Source organism: Acipenser ruthenus, chromosome 2 (assembly GCF_902713425.1).
Source record: "Acipenser ruthenus chromosome 2, fAciRut3.2 maternal haplotype, whole genome shotgun sequence".
Classification (NCBI taxonomy): Eukaryota; Metazoa; Chordata; class Actinopteri; order Acipenseriformes; family Acipenseridae; genus Acipenser; species Acipenser ruthenus.
Genome location: NC_081190.1, coordinates 69,441,441 through 69,462,955, shown reverse-complemented (window position 1 = coordinate 69,462,955; position 21,515 = coordinate 69,441,441). Strand labels below are relative to the sequence as shown.

General features: G+C 39.8%; 1 protein-coding gene across 5 annotated transcripts in view; it reads right to left on the bottom strand.

Annotated features, from left to right (window-relative positions):
* The window catches only part of LOC117409498 (FH2 domain-containing protein 1-like), a 54,434-nt gene that overhangs the window by 16,848 nt on the left and 16,071 nt on the right, over positions 1-21,515 (bottom strand). The window contains exons 1-4 of one of the 5 annotated variants that reach the window (XM_058999827.1): positions 9,809-11,101; positions 8,846-8,977; positions 8,422-8,626; positions 5,070-5,716 (exon numbers count right to left, since the gene is read on the bottom strand). In XM_058999827.1, the coding sequence (XP_058855810.1) occupies positions 5,070-5,537 (468 nt within the window). In that variant the 5' untranslated portion in view covers positions 5,538-5,716; positions 8,422-8,626; positions 8,846-8,977; positions 9,809-11,101. Of the gene's footprint in view, positions 1-5,069; positions 5,717-8,421; positions 8,627-8,845; positions 8,978-9,808; positions 11,102-21,515 lie in introns of those variants that run through there. The other 4 variants (XM_034015650.3, XM_034015653.3, XM_034015652.3 and 1 more) reach the window with 4 other exon arrangements.

Sequence of the window (21,515 nt, the reverse complement as noted above, 5' to 3'; positions counted from 1 at the left end):
TATGATTCACGATGGGAACGAGGCTAAATGCAATTTAAATATGCTGCTGCATATTCCTTTACAAGGACTGGAAATGTCCTTGTAAAGGAAACTGGCTGCCACCTGGTTCAGTTAGCAGGCCTGAGAATAAATACATGATGTCACTGGCTTCATGTTCTTATCTGGTGCACCAGTTCTTTATAAAGACTACATTGTGGTAAATTGGGTGGTTCCAATCTGTTTTTGAGAGGAAATTACCTTAAAACAGTTTACCATAATAAAAGCAAAGCAAAGTGTAATAAGGCACAGTGAAAGTAAGGTAAAGCATAGAAAAGCATTTTAAAGAGTAGCTAGGGATGATAAAGCATATTAATAAACATGGCAAACCAGGGTAATCACTATGTAACACAATTTTTGTTCCTGGGTAGTAAGTGTTATTTCCTAATTGCTTATGCCTCAAAAGTATAGAAAATGGCTATTATTCCCCACAAACTTTGCTTTTGTGACCAGGACAGTGATATTTTGAAATTTACCAATGAGAAAACGGGCGAATTTGTGTCTTTTCGTTCACATAAAGTCAGAAAAAAACAACATATGAATCCAAATTAACATGTATTTATACTAAAGTAATACAAAAATGACTACAAAAGATTTAGAAGTGAGTAGTTTTTCGAGATTTGCGATTATACTGTAAATCACTTTCACGAATCAGCCCCCAAAATGTAGTCTCCCATCATGTTCTCGTTATACTGTCCTTGGTAGCGGCGTTCAAAGTCCAGTATATCCTGGTGGAAGCGCTCGCCTTGCTCCTCCGAGTACGCTCCCATGTTCTCCTTGAATTTATCAAGATGAGCATCAAGGATATGGACTTTGAGGGACATCCTACAGCCCATTGTGCCGTAGTTCTTCACCAGAGTCTCAACCAGCTCCACATAGTTTTCGGCCTTGTGATTGCCCAGGAAGCCCCGAACCACTGCGACAAAGCTGTTCCAAGCCGCTTTCTCCTTACTAGTGAGCTTCTTGGGGAATTCATTGCACTCCAGGATCTTCTTTATCTGTGGTCTGACGAAGACACCGGCTTTGACCTTTGCCTCAGACAGCTTAGGGAAGAAGTCTTGAAGGTACTTGAAGGCTGCCGACTCCTTATCTAGAGCTCTGACAAATTGTTTCATAAGGCCCAATTTGATGTGCAGTGGTGGCATCAGCACCTTCCGGGGGTCCACCAGTGGCTCCCACTTGACGTTGTTCCTCCCCACAGAGAACTCGGTCCGCTGTGGCCAATCCCGCCTGTGGTAGTGCGCCTTGGTGTCCCTGCTGTCCCAAAGGCAAAGATAGCAGGGAAACTTGGTAAAACCGCCTTGGAGACCCATCAGGAATGCCACCATTTTGAAGTCTCCTATGACCTTGATGCCATCTCAGAAAAATGCAGATATGTATCCACTTAGGCAGCTGGAACTAAACTGAACTGGTGGGCTTAAGGCCCCTGTATTTATACTACTATTTATATTACTGGAAAGTTCTAGAAAGTTCTAGAAGTTACTCCAAGTTTACTCAGCACTGAATCTATCTGGAATGTTCTGGAAAATAGGTAAATTTCAAAATATAACTGTCCTGGTCACAAAAGCAAAGTTTGTGGGGAATAACAGCCATTTTCTATACTTTTGAGGCATAAGCAATTAGGAAATAACACTTACTACCCAGGAACCAAAAAAAATAAAAAAAATTGTTACACGGTGTTATAATAAATGCATAGTATAACCATGGGTAAAGCATAATAAAACAGCAAAAATACTGTGGTAAACATTTCTAAGGGTCAGTCCACAACATAAATAATACCAACACAATACTGATTTTACACCTGCAGCTGTAGCTGGGGTGTTGCTAAACCCATAATGGTTTCTTCAGTTTGTTACTTGCAGGGACTCAGGAGTTTGCCTTGACTTGTTCCATAATGTGCTCAGGCATACCCCTGTAATAAATGAAGCTGCAGTAATCTTGAAAGCTAAAAGGACCTCTTTCCAAAGTATTTGTTTTAAGTTATGTTTATGAGGGGGGCAAAAAAAACATGGTGCACACCTAGCATATAAAGCACAACCTGTAACAACGCTTCTAACATTTTTAAAAAGGATCTGCTTTTTACACACACACACAAAAAAATCAGAAGTAAAAAGAAAGCTGCATTAAGATCCGTCAAATTACTTACAACTAACTGCCATCCAATCCAGTGTTTAGAACCATGACCTCACATTAATCTATGTGCAGGTACACCATTCACAGATCTGATTTAGCTGGCATTTGCACACCACTGTATTTGCAATGTAGGACATCCAGAGTTTATATACAGTGCCTTGCGAAAGTATTCGGCCCCCTTGAACTTTGTGACCTTTTGCCACATTTCAGGCTTCAAACATAAAGATATGAAACTGTAATTTTTTGTGAAGAATCAACAACAAGTGGGACACAATCATGAAGTGGAACGAAATTTATTGGATATTTCAAACTTTTTTAACAAATAAAAAACTGAAAAATTGGGCGTGCAAAATTATTCAGCCCCTTTACTTTCAGTGCAGCAAACTCTCTCCAGAAGTTCAGTGAGGATCTCTGAATGATCCAATGTTGACCTAAATGACTAATGATGATAAATAGAATCCACCTGTGTGTAATCAAGTCTCCGTATAAATGCACCTGCACTGTGATAGTCTCAGAGGTCCGTTTAAAGCGCAGAGAGCATCATGAAGAACAAGGAACACACCAGGCAGGTCCGAGATACTGTTGTGGAGAAGTTTAAAGCCGGATTTGGATACAAAAAGATTTCCCAAGCTTTAAACATCCCAAGGAGCACTGTGCAAGCGATAATATTGAAATGGAAGGAGTATCAGACCACTGCAAATCTACCAAGACCTGGCCGTCCCTCTAAACTTTCAGCTCATACAAGGAGAAGACTGATCAGAGATGCAGCCAAGAGGCCCATGATCACTCTGGATGAACTGCAGAGATCTACAGCTGAGGTGGGAGACTCTGTCCATAGGACAACAATCAGTCGTATACTGCACAAATCTGGCCTTTATGGAAGAGTGGCAAGAAGAAAGCCATTTCTTAAAGATATCCATAAAAAGTGTCGTTTACAGTTTGCCACAAGCCACCTGGGAGACACACCAAACATGTGGAAGAAGGTGCTCTGGTCAGATGAAACCAAAATCGAACTTTTTGGCAACAATGCAAAACGTTATGTTTGGCGTAAAAGCAACACAGCTCATCACCCTGAACACACCATCCCCACTGTCAAACATGGTGGTGGCAGCATCATGGTTTGGGCCTTCTTTTCTTCAGCAGGGACAGGGAAGATGGTTAAAATTGATGGGAAGATGGATGGAGCCAAATACAGGACCATTCTGGAAGAAAACCTGATGGAGTCTGCAAAAGACCTGAGACTGGGACGGAGATTTGTCTTCCAACAAGACAATGATCCAAAACTTAAAGCAAAATCTACAATGGAATGGTTCACAAATAAACATATCCAGGTGTTAGAATGGCCAAGTCAAAGTCCAGACCTGAATCCAATCGAGAATCTGTGGAAAGAACTGAAAACTGCTGTTCACAAATGCTCTCCATCCAACCTCACTGAGCTCGAGCTGTTTTGCAAGGAGGAATGGGCAAAAATTTCAGTCTCTCGATGTGCAAAACTGATAGAGACATACCCCAAGCGACTTACAGCTGTAATCGCAGCAAAAGGTGGCGCTACAAAGTATTAACTTAAGGGGGCTGAATAATTTTGCACGCCCAATTTTTCAGTTTTTTATTTGTTAAAAAAGTTTGAAATATCCAATAAATTTAGTTCCACTTCATGATTGTGTCCCACTTGTTGTTGATTCTTCACAAAAAATTACAGTTTCATATCTTTATGTTTGAAGCCTGAAATGTGGCAAAAGGTCGCAAAGTTCAAGGGGGCCGAATACTTTCGCAAGGCACTGTATATATATATATATATATATATATATATATATATATATATATATATATGGCTCATCACCCATAAACCATGGATACTGTTGTGTTTCTTTCTACTTTCAAAAGTGGGGACCTGAGGAGATTAAATCTGCCTGCATTTATGCAGTTTTATTTTGTGTTTCTTTTCTGGGAATGATGGACTTAATGAGTCCAAGAGGGTACAGACTGCTGTTGTGCTGCCAGGGCAGAGCCAGTTTTCACAGTAGTTAGTAAAGTCAGGCACTTCTGAATGTTAACAATGGAAAGACCCACAAGAGGACGCACACCAGAATATCTCAGCTAAGACACCTTATCCCCCTCCTCCCCTTGCATTTTTATTATGAAGTCTAAGCTTTCCATTTGTCTTCAGAAATGTTACAGGAAACAGGAAATCTCCCTTCCACATTCATGAAAGGATTAATACTAGTGCCCCATTTTCACAAATATAAATAATTTCTGAATTACTTACGTCCCCTCTGGCATTATATCAAGGGAAAAAATAAAAAAAAGTACATCTCTCAAGAGCAACAGAAACATGGGAAACATTTAACTAATGCTAAAGGTTGGAAAAACATCACCTCGAACGAACGTACTAGAGATAATTACAAGGTTTCGTTTACATGGTTGATAGAAGGCGGTCTGGGGATATCTACATTCATCCTCTGATAATACATTGAGGAGAAAAATAAATACATTCCCCATTCTCAACATCTAAACATGAGAACATCAACATTTTGTGAACTATTATTATTATTTATTTATTAGCAGACGCTCTTATCCAGGGCGACTTACAATTGTTACTTTACATTATTTTTACATACAATTACCCATTTATACAGTTGGGTTTTTACTGGAGCAATCTAGGTAAAGTACCTTGCTCAAGGGTACAGCAGCAGTGTCCTCCACCTGGGATTGAACCCACAACCTTCCGGTCAAGAGTCCAAAGCCCTAACCACTACTCCACACTGCTGCCCCTAGTAACTAGTATCCTACTCTAGCACACCATCACATTTTTTTTATGTTTCTAGTTTTTAGATGTTGCTGCCTATTCCATAAATTCACAACTTTGCATTTTTCAATGACAACACCCTGATTCCCCTCACCTCTTCCTTCGTTTCCTTAAATGAAGCCCGAGAACCTCTGGCATTCTGTCCGTCGGCGGCAGCTGTGGATCTGGCCTCATCCTGCTGGCCGAAGAGCTCCTCGATGGTCTTGGAGTCGATCTGGTAGGTGTGCCGCCGAGCTGCCAGTGTCCAGATGTTGGGTTTGCCGCGGACCTGCTCCTCGGGGATGGTTTTCCAGAAGAAGCTCCGGACACGCTTCTTTTTGCGATTGCCCTGAGTGTGGTTCCCCTGACCTGGGGGAGGGGGCGGAGGCGGAGGGGGGACCCCTGGGGGAGGCGGGGGCGGTGGAGGGGGAGGTACAAGAGCAGGAGGAGGTGGGGCTATTGGGGAACTCTCAGAGACAGGGGTGGATGCAGGCGGGTGGCCAGGCATCAAACCAGTTGCAGCAGATTCTCCTTCCTGGTGTTCTTTATCATTGACCAAAGACAGGCAATTCATAACATGCATTGTATTGCCCACCAAAAAAGGGCCAGTTGAAGGGGGGGAGGGGGCTGGGAGAGAGAGGGGGTTTACAGGTGCAGAGAACTCCCTTCAACATGCAGTCCTGGCAGTCACTCCAGCAGCTGTGCTTGTGAGGGGCTCCTATTCAACTTCCCATGCGCCTGGTCCTGGAACATCTCAGTGAGCTGCAGCAAAGACAAATAAAAATGTTTACAAGGGAGGATGCCACAGTGATACATGTTGTCCAATATGCTCAATGTGTATGTGTTTGAGAAACTGACGAAACAAATGGAAATTTTAAAATGCAAGTAGTGCCCTTCAACGCATGACTATTCAGGACCGGGATCATGTTAACACGATCATACTGAAGTGGGCTTCTAGGACCGCGATCGTGTAAAAAAGGACTTTGTTTTGATAATTTACAGAGCCACCATACTTTGCAGTACAGGCTTGAAACACATATCAATGGATGGGGGGGGACTGACGTTCACTTCCTGATAGTTTTTTTCGTGTGATCTCACTGAGGGGGGCATTTAGTGTATAAAGGGCGGAGACCGTTTACAGCAGCCCGGCAGAGACAAAAGCAGAAACAAAACATCACAGGAACTTGTTTAAAGCAAATAAAAAAAGGGGGAAACACTGTAAATCTGATGCATTTGATTTATAATTATATTAGAACATGTATTCTGTCTCATGTGTTTTAATATATGTTTTTACAACATTTATAAATATCAAGAAACGAGTGGATATAAGCAAACACTATTTCATGAACTAAATGTATCAGGTACGTTTTTTCCCCCTTATTACTGATAATAATGAAATAAATAACTATTATGTTATTTATAAATAATTTTGAGAAAATAAATTGAGAGTAGTGTCCATTATTGCTTATAAAGACCCTGAGAATAAACGTGTATTATGTCATTGCAATCACTCAGGTGAAACAATGTCTTGTAATTTGCCCAAACATCAATATTTTTCAACAAAACTTTCAGGAAGTATTGTAAGGGCCCTCGGGTCATAGAATAACACATTTTTATCCATGTATCTCTAAGCAGAATACATAATACAAAATACTTAACTTAAAAAAAATAAAATGTGTTGAAAAAAAAGCGAATTTTTTTTTGGTTTCTGAAGTACTTTATAATGTTCCCCAGAGTGTTCTGAAAAAAGGACACCATTTCCAAGATGCTACTGTAAAAAATAGATTTTTTGTGATTTGTTATAGGAAGAGAGACAACTACAGCTAAAAAACGCCTGGTCCTGGGGGAGCATCCCACTGAAAAATGCTTGGTCCTGAAAGGGTTAACAAAAATCAATTCCAAATAACAAATAAATAACAAAAGGCCCAAATATCTCACATGGTCAACAATCATAATATAAATGTGTGCATTTATACAAACATTTCTTTGAATGTCAAGACCAAACATGCTAGAAGACAAAGGGGTAGATGTACTAAAGTGTTGCACCTGTTGCAATAGGCTGCAAACCACATGCAAATGAGTCGGAAGTCTTGGGTGAAATGTACTAAACAAGCGCAATGCTATTTGCGACTTTTTAGGGAATGCTTTGCGGCAGGAGTTTTTCTTTGCGGTTCAAGTTTAGATGAATATGTAATTATGGGCGTTACTGCATAAATTCACAAAAAAGGGGGCGGAGAGTGCAAATGAGGGTTCTCAAATATTACAATGAGATGTACGAATGTATTACAATGAGATGTACGCAATATTACAATGAGGATGTACGAATGTATTACAATGAGATGTACGCAATATTACAATGAGATACGAATGTATTACAATGAGATGTACGCAATATTACAATGAGATGTACGAATGTATTACAATGAGATGTACGCAATATTACAATGAGATACGAATGTATTACAATGAGATGTACGCAATATTACAATGAGATGTACGAATGTATTACAATGAGATGTACGCAATATTACAATGAGATGTACCACTGTATTACAATGAGATGTACGCAATATTACAATGAGATGTACGACTGTATTACAATGAGATGTACGCAATATTACAATGAGATGTACGCAATGTATAATGCTAGAGGTCTCGCTAAGAAGCCGCAAAAATATTTAAATGAGTATATTGCGGCTCTCTTCATTAACATATTTTCTCTTAGTACATACAACAAAATGTATACTTTGCTAAGTGTCGCAACGAAAATGCAAACTGCAGTGTTTTTACGCTGCGACTGGCCCATCTTAGTACACCTACCCCAAATTCTTTAAGTGTCAAGGTCACAAAACAAAACCGATGAGATGCTAGTGCTCTGTTGACCAAACAAAGGATTAAATAACACGACAAGCCACTGGCACACCTTATATCAAACAGCCAACATACAGGCTGTCATGACAATCACATCAGTTCTTTGGGCAGTCAGGGGGTTACAAGATAGCACCATCAGTTTACTTACCTCTAGTGCACTGCATCTGTTACTATGAGTGGACTATCAGAACCTTACTGCAGTTACCTTTTTTTAATTTTAAACATTCTAAGTGATAATTAGGCCTTTGCAGTAGAGCTGTTTGACAGATTCATGTATTATTCTGTTTAAGCAGGGACCTGTCTGTCGCAATGTTGTATTTAGGTAGAGAACGAAGTGGGTATACAGCCTTGCCTGACCTAGCCTCTTTTTTATTTGTTATTTTTTTAAATATAGTTTGTACTACAGACAGGGCACATGCCTTGCTGTAATGAAATTCATATTGCTAGTCCGGATTTTAATGCATATTTTTACTGTAGATGTAAACAATAAACATTTTTTACTTTCTTGCACGAGTCACATTTTAACGCTTTTATAAGAATGCAAGAAATCACCCCCCTTGTTCCAGAAACACATTGAATCAACATAAACTACTTACATAGCCTCCCCTAGTAACTTATTCTGTTTCTATTCCAGAGCCCTTTTCTTTTCCAGTCGGTGTTACTTGGGAAGGTTTTGTGAGCGTAGATTCGGATGTGTGCTTTTTTTGATCTCTCTCCCGTGAAGCCCAGACTAAGTTCTCCCTCTGTGTGTAATTAATGCCCCGACTCTCTCTCACGCTGGTTCCTCTTCAAGGATAAGTCCTGCAGAAGAATTGTAACCCGCATGAAGTGCCTCGCTAAGTTTCCTGCTGTGTTTTTAGTGCTTGTCAACCCCAAGATATTCTTTTAGTTTGTTTTTTTGGGGGAAAATAAAGCCTGTTCCAGTTTTTCTAGAGATATGATTTGTTTGGACTATATCTATCAATCACTATTACTCAGAGTTATTGAGAAGTGCAGAGAAATGAACCGCAGAGCACTCACATTAACACAGACGCTCAGCTTCATGTTCGGGACAATTGGAATCAGCAGATTACAGGATGTTTACATGGAGCTGGTGAATGCATTGAACAGCTGAACAACTCTTGGTCCTGTTTGTGTGATTTCTGAATATCCCTGTATAAATATATAACACAAATGTGAACACAAACAGTTCATAATATCACAAACTAGCAAACCTCATTGGTTTGCGCCAAGAAATTAAAACAACATCTCCCACAGAACCAAAAAATGTTTTTAAAAGAAGTAATGCAGCATTGGATCGGGTTTATTATATTTCTAGTTGTAAAAATGTTCCTAGATATTGTATGTTAAAATAAATTAATCAATCAAATGCTAACAAAACTATGAGGGTTAAGGAAAGAAAGGACATTCACTGTTGCAGGCAGCTCAAATGATTAATACCTGCTTTCTTTTTCATTTTTGCTTTCTTCATCAAACTGTAAAATGTATTCCTGCATGTCTATATTTAGAGATGGGAAATAAATAGGCTTGCTACTATTTGATTTTTATTTTTTTGCCAAATCAACGATTAATATCAACATTTATTTTAGAAAGAATTTACCGTTTTTACCAATCTTTATTTTTCAATTCATGCAGAGAATGGGTGAAATCGAACTTTATGCTTTAAAAAAAAAAAAAAAAAAATATATATATATATATATATATATATATATATATATATACTTTTTACGCCATTGAGAAACATCTCATTTAGCGAAACCCCTTTATCATATTTAACATGCGACAAAACCATGGTTAACAACATTCTAATTGAAATAACGTTTGGTCACAGTGGAGCTATACCTTGTAAATTTAAAAAATGTGTCAAATAAACAGTAGAAAACGCAGTATATAAAACTATATTACACAGACTTTTATAGCATAAATTTACGAGTAAAAATAATATGCACAGAAGAAAACATTAGGTAGTTGAACAGAACTAACTTGCACTTATTATTCAGAGTTTGAGCTCTGCCCCTCTCCTGCTTCAGTACAGCTGGACTCACTGGAAGGCAAGGTAGACGGGCCCACTTCGTCCTGTAATAGAGTCTTCAGCCGTCGATCAGGGTATTGTGCACAATACTCATTAAGTGTTTTCCTCTTGCGCCCCATTTTCAAATCAAACTAGTAACTGTCACTGTATACCTAAAGCAAAAGCTTACCTAAACCTTAACCCACTAATTTCAATGTAGGTGCTTTGAATGACAGGCGCCGTAGCTGGCAAATGAAAGTTCACAGTCTGTGCAGATCTTGACGATTGACAGTCATTTAAACGAATGAGAGCACTCTAGCGCTGCTTCAGTCAACAAGATCTGTCAGAACAGGGTGAAATGACAGTGACAGTGAAACTACAGTACTAACGAACCATTGAGATGACTGACAGTGACCCCCAGCCATTCAGAGCGTAACGGAGACGGGACAGACAGTAAGTATAAAAACTACACAAACTAGAGATGATTCCTAAATTATTATATTTGTTAAGAAAATAAAAAATAGCGAGTGGTTTTACTGACATTTATCCTATATAAATTTATTTCAGTCAAACAATATTTTGGGGGAATTCGTCATTTAACGAGCTTTACAGATTAATATCGAAAAGTAGCAAGCCCATTCTTTTAGTTAACACATCCCAAAGAATCATTTTCCAACCTGCTAAAACTTCTTGATTCCTACAGTACATTTTCTGGATACAAAGTTAATTATGATAAAAGTGAAATTCTCCCTCTTTCACAGTTTGATTACAATGACTGTAAAAGGAATAATCCTTTTGTTTGGTCCCCGACGGGATTTAAGTATCTGGGAATACATGTAGACAGTGATTTAAAGCATTTATATGAGCTAAATTGTCAAGTAAGGGGCTACAGGTTATGTCTTGAAGACACATCTGTTGGTTCTTTGAGTCCCAACTGGACCTTTATGACACCCTAATGTGGCTGTTGCCATTCAAACTCTATTGAATCTTTTTATCAAGCTGTGTATAAAGGATGCATTACTCATTCATGTTTGTTCATGTTGAAAAAAACTATTGATGCCTGGGGCAGGGAGAGCCCTGTCGCTGGTTCCAGCGCAAGTGTGTGCAGCTGAGACACGTTGCTAGGCAACCAATTGCGCAGTTAGGCTGGCCTAGTGCTGAGCCGATCGGGAGGTCCAGATTGGCTGGGGAGCCTGCCCGGGGAGGCTGCGCGGAGCTCAAATAGCATCTGTGCCACAGTTCGATGCTGCTGCATGGCCATTGCTACACATGCGGGCACTGAGCGAAAGCTTGCGCTTGTTTACATTGAGGAGGAGATAACTACTACGGAACCCTTCAACTGCAAGACTGTGCTCGGGAAGGAATTGCCCAGCTGAGCCTTGGGGGGGGGGGGGGGGGGGGGGGGGGGGGGGGGGCGGTCGAGCAGAAGTAGGTTAGTTTAGGGGAGGTTGACCCCAAACAGTGTATAAAGAGGGTTTTCATAGAGTAGTAGGTTCCTGGAGCAAGACTTTTCTTTTAGTGAGATTAGCACTCGCCATTTGTGTGGCAAACTTTTATTTTTAGATTTGTTTTGTTTTGTTTTCTTTATTAAATCTGACACCCTGGCTATCATTGCTGGTACCCTAGTAGCAGCACTTGTGTTGAATTAAATCCGCACGTCTGTGCAGCGTGTCAACACCTAATGTTCTGTGTCTGCCTCATCATTATCCAGTGATGACCCACACATGTAACACATCACCCTGTTACAATGCCCAATACCAAATTTGTTCAATAAAAAAGACCCTGCAACAGGGGAGATCTGTGCTGGCTACTGGGCGCATTTGTGATCCTGCAGGGGTTGGGGATCGCAAGTCCTGTAGGACCTGCCTGCCAATCATGGCGATGACACAGAGAGGTTGGGTGAGGGTGTGTCGTGTGGCTCTCTCTGAGTGGTCAAGAGGCGGGTCTTGGGGGGGCGGTCGATCAATAAAAATGACGCTCTGTTATTCCTTCGCCTTTCCAGGATAAAACACAGCGGGAGCTCTGGTCGAAGAACTGGAGTAAATAAAGAATGTCAGTGTCTGGAGAGAGTAAAAGACACGGTGGCCGGTTTCCTGATACTGCAGCAAATGGCAGTGAGAAAGAGGGCATGCAAGCACAGCTGTAGAAGACAGTCGACTGTTCCACATACCCGTACTGAACAAATACAGTCCCTGGGACATTATCCATTTAGTTTAGGGGGAAATTGGGCAACCCCGTTACAGTGTACTGAGGGTATAACCAGGGTTCATAAAATCGCTAGCCAGACGTTACGTGACAACCAAAAGATCTGTCGGACAATGTGTTTTTTTTGGCTGCTGGCCTGACGGGCAATCCGATTTTTGATATCACCCCTCTATAACTAGATAACGTTCTGTGCTTTAATCAAACAGCAGTTTCTCAATCGAGATTCTGCTCACAGATCATCCCTATAAAACACGTTCAGAGGGATCAATGTTTTTCATTGGTAATGTTTGAGTGATTTCCGGTGTGACGTACACAAACGTCACTGATTCACCTTTGACTTAACGCGCATATGCTATTTCCATGTGTCCCCCAGCAACACATCACCCACGTTTTCTTTTAAAATATGGCTGATCTGAGGAAGTATTTTCTTGCAATGGAGGCAGAAAAAAAAATCAATATGAAAAAAAAGAAAGCGCTCTTTTGTGCCATCGCGGACGAAAGAATATTTTCGGCTCACATATTACAAGGAGAAGAACAAAATGTTCTGCCAGGTTTGCCGGAAATTCAGTCAGATCGCAGACAGTGGAAGTCCTTTCGCCAGGGGTACACATACGTTCCGTAAAGATCCCATAAAAACCCATGACTCTTCTGCACATCACAAGAAATGTGTAAATGCCAAAGAAGCCAGAGAAAACCCAGGGCAGACGCCAATGGCAAAATAAAAGTCGCTAAAATTGGGCATGTCACATTTTGACATAATGACATTGCTTTTTCGCACTGCCTATGTTGCCAAGGAAGTACTGGCTTTGAGTAAATTTGCCGGTTTGTATAAATTACAGTCAGAAAATGGCGTTGAACTTAAGGACATGTACATCAATGACCAGGCCTGTCACGACTTCATTGGGGCAATTGTGTAGACAGAGAGAAATCAGACAGCAGATTTAATTCAACAGAGCAGGTTTGTGTCGGTTTTAGCTGATAGAAGCACTGACTCCAGCATTATTGAGCAGGAAATAGTCTATCTTAGGTTTGTACAGGATAACAGAGCAGTTATAACCAAAATGGTCAAATGTAACACAGTTAAACAAGCAGATGCACCTGGTGTTTTAAGAGCACTAGATAGAGCTCTTGATAGTGTAGGAGCTGATCAGGAAGTGTGGCAGAAGAAACTTTGATGGAGCTGCCGTTATGACAGAAAACAGGGGTGGCTGCATGTTTGAAAGAGCGGGTACCACACACAGTCGTAATACATTGCATAGCTCACAGACTGGAAATGGCTGTGCGTGATGTGGTCAAAAATGTACCTTATTTACATACATTTGAAGAGAAAATGAAATCTGTGTTCAAAATGTATTACTACTCTACAAAAAAGAACTGATGGAAATAGGGGAACGTCTTGATGAGAAGCTTGCTCATTTCAGTGTACTTAAAAGCACCAGGTGGCTACCAAGCAGACTGAGGAGTCTGAAGGCAAGCGAGACAAACTACAGTCACTGTTACTCATATGGAAAATCTTGCCAGTAGCCGCAGCCAAGACACCAAACCAGAAGATGCATCCAAAGTAAAAGGAATAATGCTAGAGATGAAGACAGAGAAGTTTGTTCACTTTCTGCAAGCTTGACTACAGCAGCATTCTAGCAAAATGTGGCACAAATTTCCAGTGTGACGACATTAACATCACAAGGGCTAATCATTTGGTAAAGAGCACGTCAGACCTGCTTCGGCTGAAGACGGCACCTGGAGATTATCAGAAATCCCTCGCTGGCAATCTTACAGAAGGTATATATATATATATATATATATATATATATATATATATATATATATATATATATATATATATATATTCACTGTTATTAAATACTAGTAGCAAATCTGGAACTGATAATGAAAAAAAAAAATGCATATTAAAGTTTTAAGTGCATGGTGCATATTTAAATAGTATAGTAAATACACATTTAGTCCCTTCAGATATGTGGCCTTTTTAGTACTTTAATAATAATAATAATAATAATAATAATAATAATAATAATAATAATAATAATAATACATTTCGGTTTACATAGGTATTAATGTTAAATGCGCTTCATGCTGCAGAAGTGTTTGCGTGTTTGCAACATCTAGTGGCCTTATCCCGCTTCTGTTCTAGTTGTTTCTAAACATGGCATACAAGCACAGAAGCAGCTTGTGTAATTTCTTTACAAAAGCAGGAGAAAATTCAATTTGTATTCTGGAGTTTTATTTATTTGGATTGTTTTGCAACATATGGTAACTTGTTTTGGCTTACTTATTTAGCCTATGATATTTAATTTGATTTTACTGCATTTTATTTTTTATTTTTTCAAATGTCATTTTTAATTTCATTAAAATTTACAGTAATTTGTGTTTTAGGTGATCAGGGTGAGGTGACATACAAAGGTGTCCAGCTGACCAATGATGAATGACTGCACAGACGAGTCTCTGAGAATGCTCCTGACAGTAATGCAGATTGTGCACCACGGAAGTCAGACTTCACTCAAATAATTGATAACACAGTGAAGTACATGGATGAGAGATTTCGAGGCTTCTCCCAAAGGCCCCTGTCTAGCTTCAGCGTGTTTGACACATCTCTTCTGCCACATGACTGAGAGAAGCTGGCTACCTATGGCTATGACGAGATAGTTGAATTAGTAAAGCACTTTGAAAAAGTCTTGACAAAGGAAGAGTTTGACCTAATCCCACAAGAGTGGACTGATCACAAAATCTGATTGGCTGCTCATAGAGGACAGAAGCTTCATCACTTGTACACATATTTGTTGCAGAACAACCCTAGTCACCTGTCTCATATTGTGGTTCTAGAATTTACTCCTTACACTCAGCCCTTCAACAGCCATCTCTGAAAGCTGAGACATTAGATGACCTGATGTTGTTGTCCACAAACGGTTGTGATGTTAACAGCTTCTCCCCAGACAAAGCTGTTAAATATAGCTTCTTCTCAGGCAAAGGGAACAGGCACCTGACCCATAAAACTCCAGTTCGGAGTCACAAAACTAGGGTTGACAGCCAGAGTGAGGATGAATCTGTGGATGAGGCTCAACCATCAACATCAGGATGTGATGAATGTCATCAGCTCATTATGTAGCTAGTTAAGATATCTCATAGAATGACAGCATGGCTTGATTACAAGCTCACAGTACAAAGCTGTGATCACTATAGTGGTTATTGTGTTGATGACAGCAAACAATCTTTTTCAGACCGTTTTTAGAAGCTTTGTGCAGATCTCTGAAACAAACAAACAAACAAAAAAAACATTTGGTTTAAGTCTTTGTTTCACAATGTCAATGACTTTGTACAAATCACAGTCCATATGGTCAATTATGGGAAACTTGAATTTTTTTTGGACAACCAAATGTCCACAATGGTCTGCCCGAAGGGCAAGTAGCGTTACCAAAGTTTTGCGAGCCCTGGTATAACAGAGCATCCTTAACAATTACACCTCACAGAATAGCGGAGGTAGCGAGACCCTGCTTAAAGCAGCATTTTCTTTGTAGTTTTGTTTACAGTGTTTGTTTTCTCTTTTTATTTCTCCTTTTTTATTATGGAATATAATGTCCGTAAATAAATGTGTATCAAGCACTCAGGGGGATACCATTGCTGGTAGCAACCCTGAGTATATCCCTGGTGCCCGGGTATGAATTAATCCTGTGCGCCTGCGCGGCGTCTCAAAGACCCGTTCTGACTCCCGTGTGTTCAGTGAATCACCCACAGCCTCCCACAGACCCTGACTGTAAAATACCTCATTTATTTTTGGGCGTGTGAAGGTGGTTGATAGAGTAATGACCCCAAACGACCCATCATTCACCTTTGGTTGGACTGACCCCTGAACAACAATACTGTATCCTTCCACAACCTGAATCTGTCACTCCAATATCCATATGCATTTTGCTCAGTAAATTCAGATCATTGGACAACACAGCTCAGAATGCAACATAACTTTTTTTTTTTTTTTTTTTTTTTTTAATTTAGTCGTCGCCAATGGTTTTTACCCCAGTTTTCTCCCCAATTTGGAATGCCCAATTGTTATTTTTATCCTGGTTCACCACTCGGACCGTGGATTGCACTGCCGACCTAAGCCCACCCTACCCGGGCGACGCTAGGCCAAATGTGTGCCGCCCCCTTGGAACCCCCGGTCACAGTCGGCAATGACATAGCCTGGATTCGAACCTGCGATCTCCAGGCTATAGGGCGCATTCTGCACTCCACGCGGAGCACCTTTACTGAATGCGCCACTCGAGAGCCCCACACATAATAACTTTAAACTTTTTTAGAGTTTATAATATGTAAGATTATAATCATTTGTGAAAGACCATCTTTGCTAAAATAGTTCTGTCTGGGGCCTCTGTTTCCCTACACGGATCCATGTTAAAATTAGCAGATATTTGTATCTCTGAAACAGCTTTAGCACATACAGACCCTGACGCGTCTGATCTAATCCCCTGAACAAACGTAGGTCGATAGCAGTGCCAACCTGTCATGTCAGCATGGGCAGATAAACCGGTATACGTAAGGAACATTTTCACAGCATACAGCTTTTTTTAAATCTGAAAAAACAAAAGATTTAACAATGTGATTTGGAAAAAGGAAAACACTCAGTGAAACGCTTCTTCTCTAATTAGATCAGAACAGGAACTGGCACTTCCTGGTAATGCTGATGATTAATCCCCAGTGCCCGATGGAAAAACACAAAGTGCAACATCTAGCTGATGAAGCCCCACCCAGTAAGGCAAGCATTTGCCGTCTCTACAGGAGATCTCTGGTTAATAGTAAGACTGTCCTATTGTTCCAACAACACATGACAAAATAAAAATGTTAACACAAAGACTTTTGATCCTCTGCTGCCGCTTCAAATGTGTCTCTGTGGTCAAAGCAGGGCATCAGATTTCAAAGAGGAGGCAGCACTCCAAAGTACGTTTGTGTGAATCCTGGCTGCCTTGCAGACATTTAGATGCAAATAAGAAATAAATGATCCCAGCACATGAAAAGAGGAGTATTCAATTCAGAAAACATTTCATGCAAAATAATTCCTTTCAAAAACCGTAAAGCTTCATGTTAGTGGAGCTCAGTGACTTGAAGACTGGGGGCCTTTATTTGGATTTCAATAAAGAGCTGACAAATATATCTGATCAGAACAGTTCTTGCATAACCTACACAAAGATTACATTTTGTCTTTAAAAACATCACATAAAATGTATTAATGCTATTCATACCATAATACAAACTTTTGAACCATGTGCTTGCTTATGGAGGGCTTGGTGCACCAGACCCCTATTGATTTTGTGGGGCAATAGTCCCAGGGTGAAAAGTCATGGCAGGGTTGTAATGGTACGCAATTCATCATCAATTTTATAAATATGGAAGCAACGTAAATTCCCTTCAGAATAGCATGTAGCTCTGTGGTACTGCAATGCTGCAACAAGAGATGTGGTCTGCTGTTCTTTCAAATAATGTGAAAGTTACATTACTTTCCTGGCGAGTCCCAGAGATCTCACTGAATTTCACACTTGTATTTATTTAATTTTTTTCAGATGTTTCATAATAACTGAGTGACGCCCTCTAACCCCCTCCCCCCACCCCCACTTAACAAAATGGAGAACTGTTCTGATCAGATTATTTTCTGGGATCTGTGGAAACAGGAAGCTCAACAGAAGTGTTTTTGTTCACAAAACACATTTTCTAGTTACACCTTTCATTGGTAAATTAATGGAGGATGCAATGAGTGTCTAAAGCCAGAAACCAGTAGAGATCCTGCTTCAACTGCTATGTCTGCTTTACTATACCTGAGAGCTTCACTTTAATCACTTACTGTGCAGCAGCAGGCTGCATTTTCAAAGCGATGTCCAAACGGGTTTTGGATAGCAATGATTGACAATGATTTGTTAATGGATTACCCATTCAGAAATTTGTTTCATAATTAATTCCTAATAATAAATTACAGGAAGCACAGCATGAGATTCCTACTCAAGCTCTCTTTATGTGCAAATCATTTTTACATATTTATTTTTTCATTCCACCATTCCTCAATTGGTAGCAAACACCAAGTCCCTAAAGTTTCATTATATAGACTAATAACTACCTTGGGCAATACAGTATCAAATCCTCAACTGTTTTCCTCACTATTATTGCACAGTCTGCAATGCAATTCTTCTGTTTATAAACCTCTACTACATCAATCTCCCTAGACTGCAGCATTAAAAGTCTTGATATATTTCTCCAGTTGAGTTTTCTCCTTGCACTGCATCCCTAGTATCACTGTCTCCAAGACAAAGTATTTAACAGGCTTCATAAAATGCTTTTCTTGTCTGTTACATCAGTAAGGCCCCTTTTCTCCAGTCTTTTTTCAATCTCACTGTCTCCTTATATTTAAGCAACATTAGGTACAATATAATTCAGTGCATTACATCTATACGATTAATAATTTACTGATTTAATTACTCTGCAATGCCTTGATAAACAATCAGAGAAAACATTTGGTACACAACACCAAGGATATTTCATTTGCCGAAATCATACATTTGTTTTTGTTACTGTGTTGCTGTACAAAAAGTATACCACCACAAAATGCCCTTTCCCACTATTAGTGCTGGTAATACAAAATTCTGCTTTACAGGCGCTAATTACCAGAAGAAATTATAAACTGGGCTCCTTCATTCAGAGGCCTCATCTGCCATTGAAATCCCAACAGAGCTAAATTGGGTGCTTTGCTGGAAAACAGAAGGCGGCCCCATCTGCTATTGTTTTTCCTCAGTGTATTATGGTTAAAAACTAATTAAGCTCTGCCAAAAGTAAGATCTGCAGCTTTTCTCAACTGCTTTCTCTATGCGTCAGAACCTCTAGCATTTTTTGTGGAAAAAAAATCTTTAAAAAAAATCATGTCATGAAGCTGATCATATCTTGCCTCTCACAAAGATGAGACACTCATGTGTTATTGCCTAGGGGAGTGCAATGACAGCAGAATAACAAAATCATGCTTGCAAAGGTAAGCAATATTTAGCTGCTCTTACTCAAACTAAACAGCAAAAGATTTGTATTACCATACCAATTGTAAACATAGAAACCTTAACAGACATGCATATGAGATCCAGGATACTAACCTTAAGTAAGAGAGTAATTATTTATATTATACAGGTGTATCCCACCCTTTGACTAGAGAAGGTGGGTGATTCTAAGCATACTTAATCGTAAAATACAGTAAAATCATCAGATGTGCAAACCGATTGAAGTATAATGTCAGTGCCCAAGCTTGTATGTGTGAATCAGTGCTAGAAGTTACCACCATGGTAATTCCAAGCACAAAACTACATAATGCTTTCTGCTCCACAGTCTCAACAGATGTGAACAAGCCACTATAGGACAATAACATGAATAGATTAAATAGATGTTTCAGGATTGCAGTAACTCGTTTATATGTTTTCCCTGGGAATCCACCCAAAATACTTGTATTATTCATTGTTTCCTGCTCAAGCAGTAATGCGTAAAGGAGATTTTCACACTTTAGTTCCTATTCTGGTCAGGTTCACAGGTGTAGTCGAGCCAGAAAGTGCCAGAACATTGTTCCGGTACTTTTTTCTATAGTCAAAACCTTGACTTAAGAATTAACTTAAGAATCATTACTGATTTGTTATGAAAATGCTTTTATGGCGCTCGACCGGTCTAATTCCGGTACCTGGGCAACAATGAAGCGATCTGTTTTCCGTGGGGAAATCAAATTAGTATTTCTGTGATTTGCCATTGAATAGGCACTAGGAACAAAAAAATCAGTCCCCGATTCCCTAAATACGAGTTGTGATGGTACACTCCGAATTGGAGTCGCTGATAACCGGCGCAATAACCAGGCAGCAGTGTGGAGTAGTGGTTAGGGCTCAGGAACTGATCTAAGCTTTTGAGAAAATGTCAGAAAATATGCAATGTCATAGCTACAGTAGTCTATGGAGGTAATATAAACAATCATTAAACACAATAGTAATTAGCTTTTCCGTGAGGGCAGCAGTGTGTAGTAGTGGTTAGGGCTCTGGACTCTTGACCTGGACTGTTGTGGGTTCAATCCCTAGTGGGGGACACTGCTGCTGTACCCTTGAGCAAGGTACTTTACCTAGATTGCTCCAGTAAAAAAACAACTGTATAAGTGGGTAATTGTATGTAAAAATAATGTGTCAAAAAAATAATGTAATTGTATGTAAAAATAATGTGATATCTTGTAACAATTGTAAGTCGCCCTGGATAAGGGTGTCTGCTAAAAAATAAATACTAATATTTAAAATGTTTGTAGTCAAGAGTCTACTTTAAGAAGTCTAACAATTATTTTAGTAAAAATGCTGACGAAGAAGACAGCAAAAGTGCATCCTATTACTGTGGAGATAAACACGGGTTTAAAGCTGCCGGTCAGTGCAGAGACCCGGGTATTGGAATGAACGACTGCCCTTGCACCTGGCTTAGTATGGCACTTTGTACCCTGGGGGTAACATTGTACATTTACAGGGAAAAAGTGTATGTTAAGCTATGATTTGGTAGGGGAGGAATGAGGTGCCGGTGGGCTGGAATGTGTGTCCATGTTTTTCCTGTGCCAGATTTTTTTTTGTAATGCCCCACCAAATTTTGGAAGCAATCAGCCAAAAAGTAGCCATATTGTGTTTTTTAAACCAGCCAAAAATAAGTGCTACACATTTATTTAAAATAAAAAAACAAGTAATGTTATATACTATTTATTTATTTATCTTCTTTGCTTGTTTTTAAATTATCCAGCAGATAGTCTAGTACATTTAAAAACAATTCTAATTGTACTGATACAGTTCTTAAATTGGTGACGAATAAAAAATAACTGAGCGTTTGTCCATCCATCCATCCATTATCCACTTACTCCTAACCCGGCATACACAGGGCACAAGGCGAGACTACACCCTGGACGGGACGCCAGTCCATCGCAGGGCACCACACACACAGAGGGCAATTTAGAGTGACCAATCAACCTGGACAGCATGTCTTTGGACTGTGGGAGGAAACCGGAGTACCCAGAGAAAACCCACACGAACATGGGGAGAACATGCAAACTCCACACAGACAGTACCCTAGGCCGGATTCAAAACTAGGACCCTGACACTGTGAGGCCCCTCTGAGTGTTTGTGTGATTCCTAATTTCATAATTGAAAGGAATAGAAAAAAAAAAACATGCATGATAAAAATAGCCAAAACATAACCAAACCACCAAAGACAACATTTACCTGCTAGATGCTTTCAAAACAAGCCAAATCTGGCAGCACTGATCAAGGGGGTAGCCTAAAAGTCGCATGCAAAACACATGCATTACCTATTAAATGTTACCTCAAGTTCAATGTACAAATAAAAAGTGAATTCACAAAATTTGTTTGAGAAAAATCACTATTTTAATTGGCGTTCTGGTACTTTAAAATTTAGGACTACACCACTGGTCAGCACGGGCAA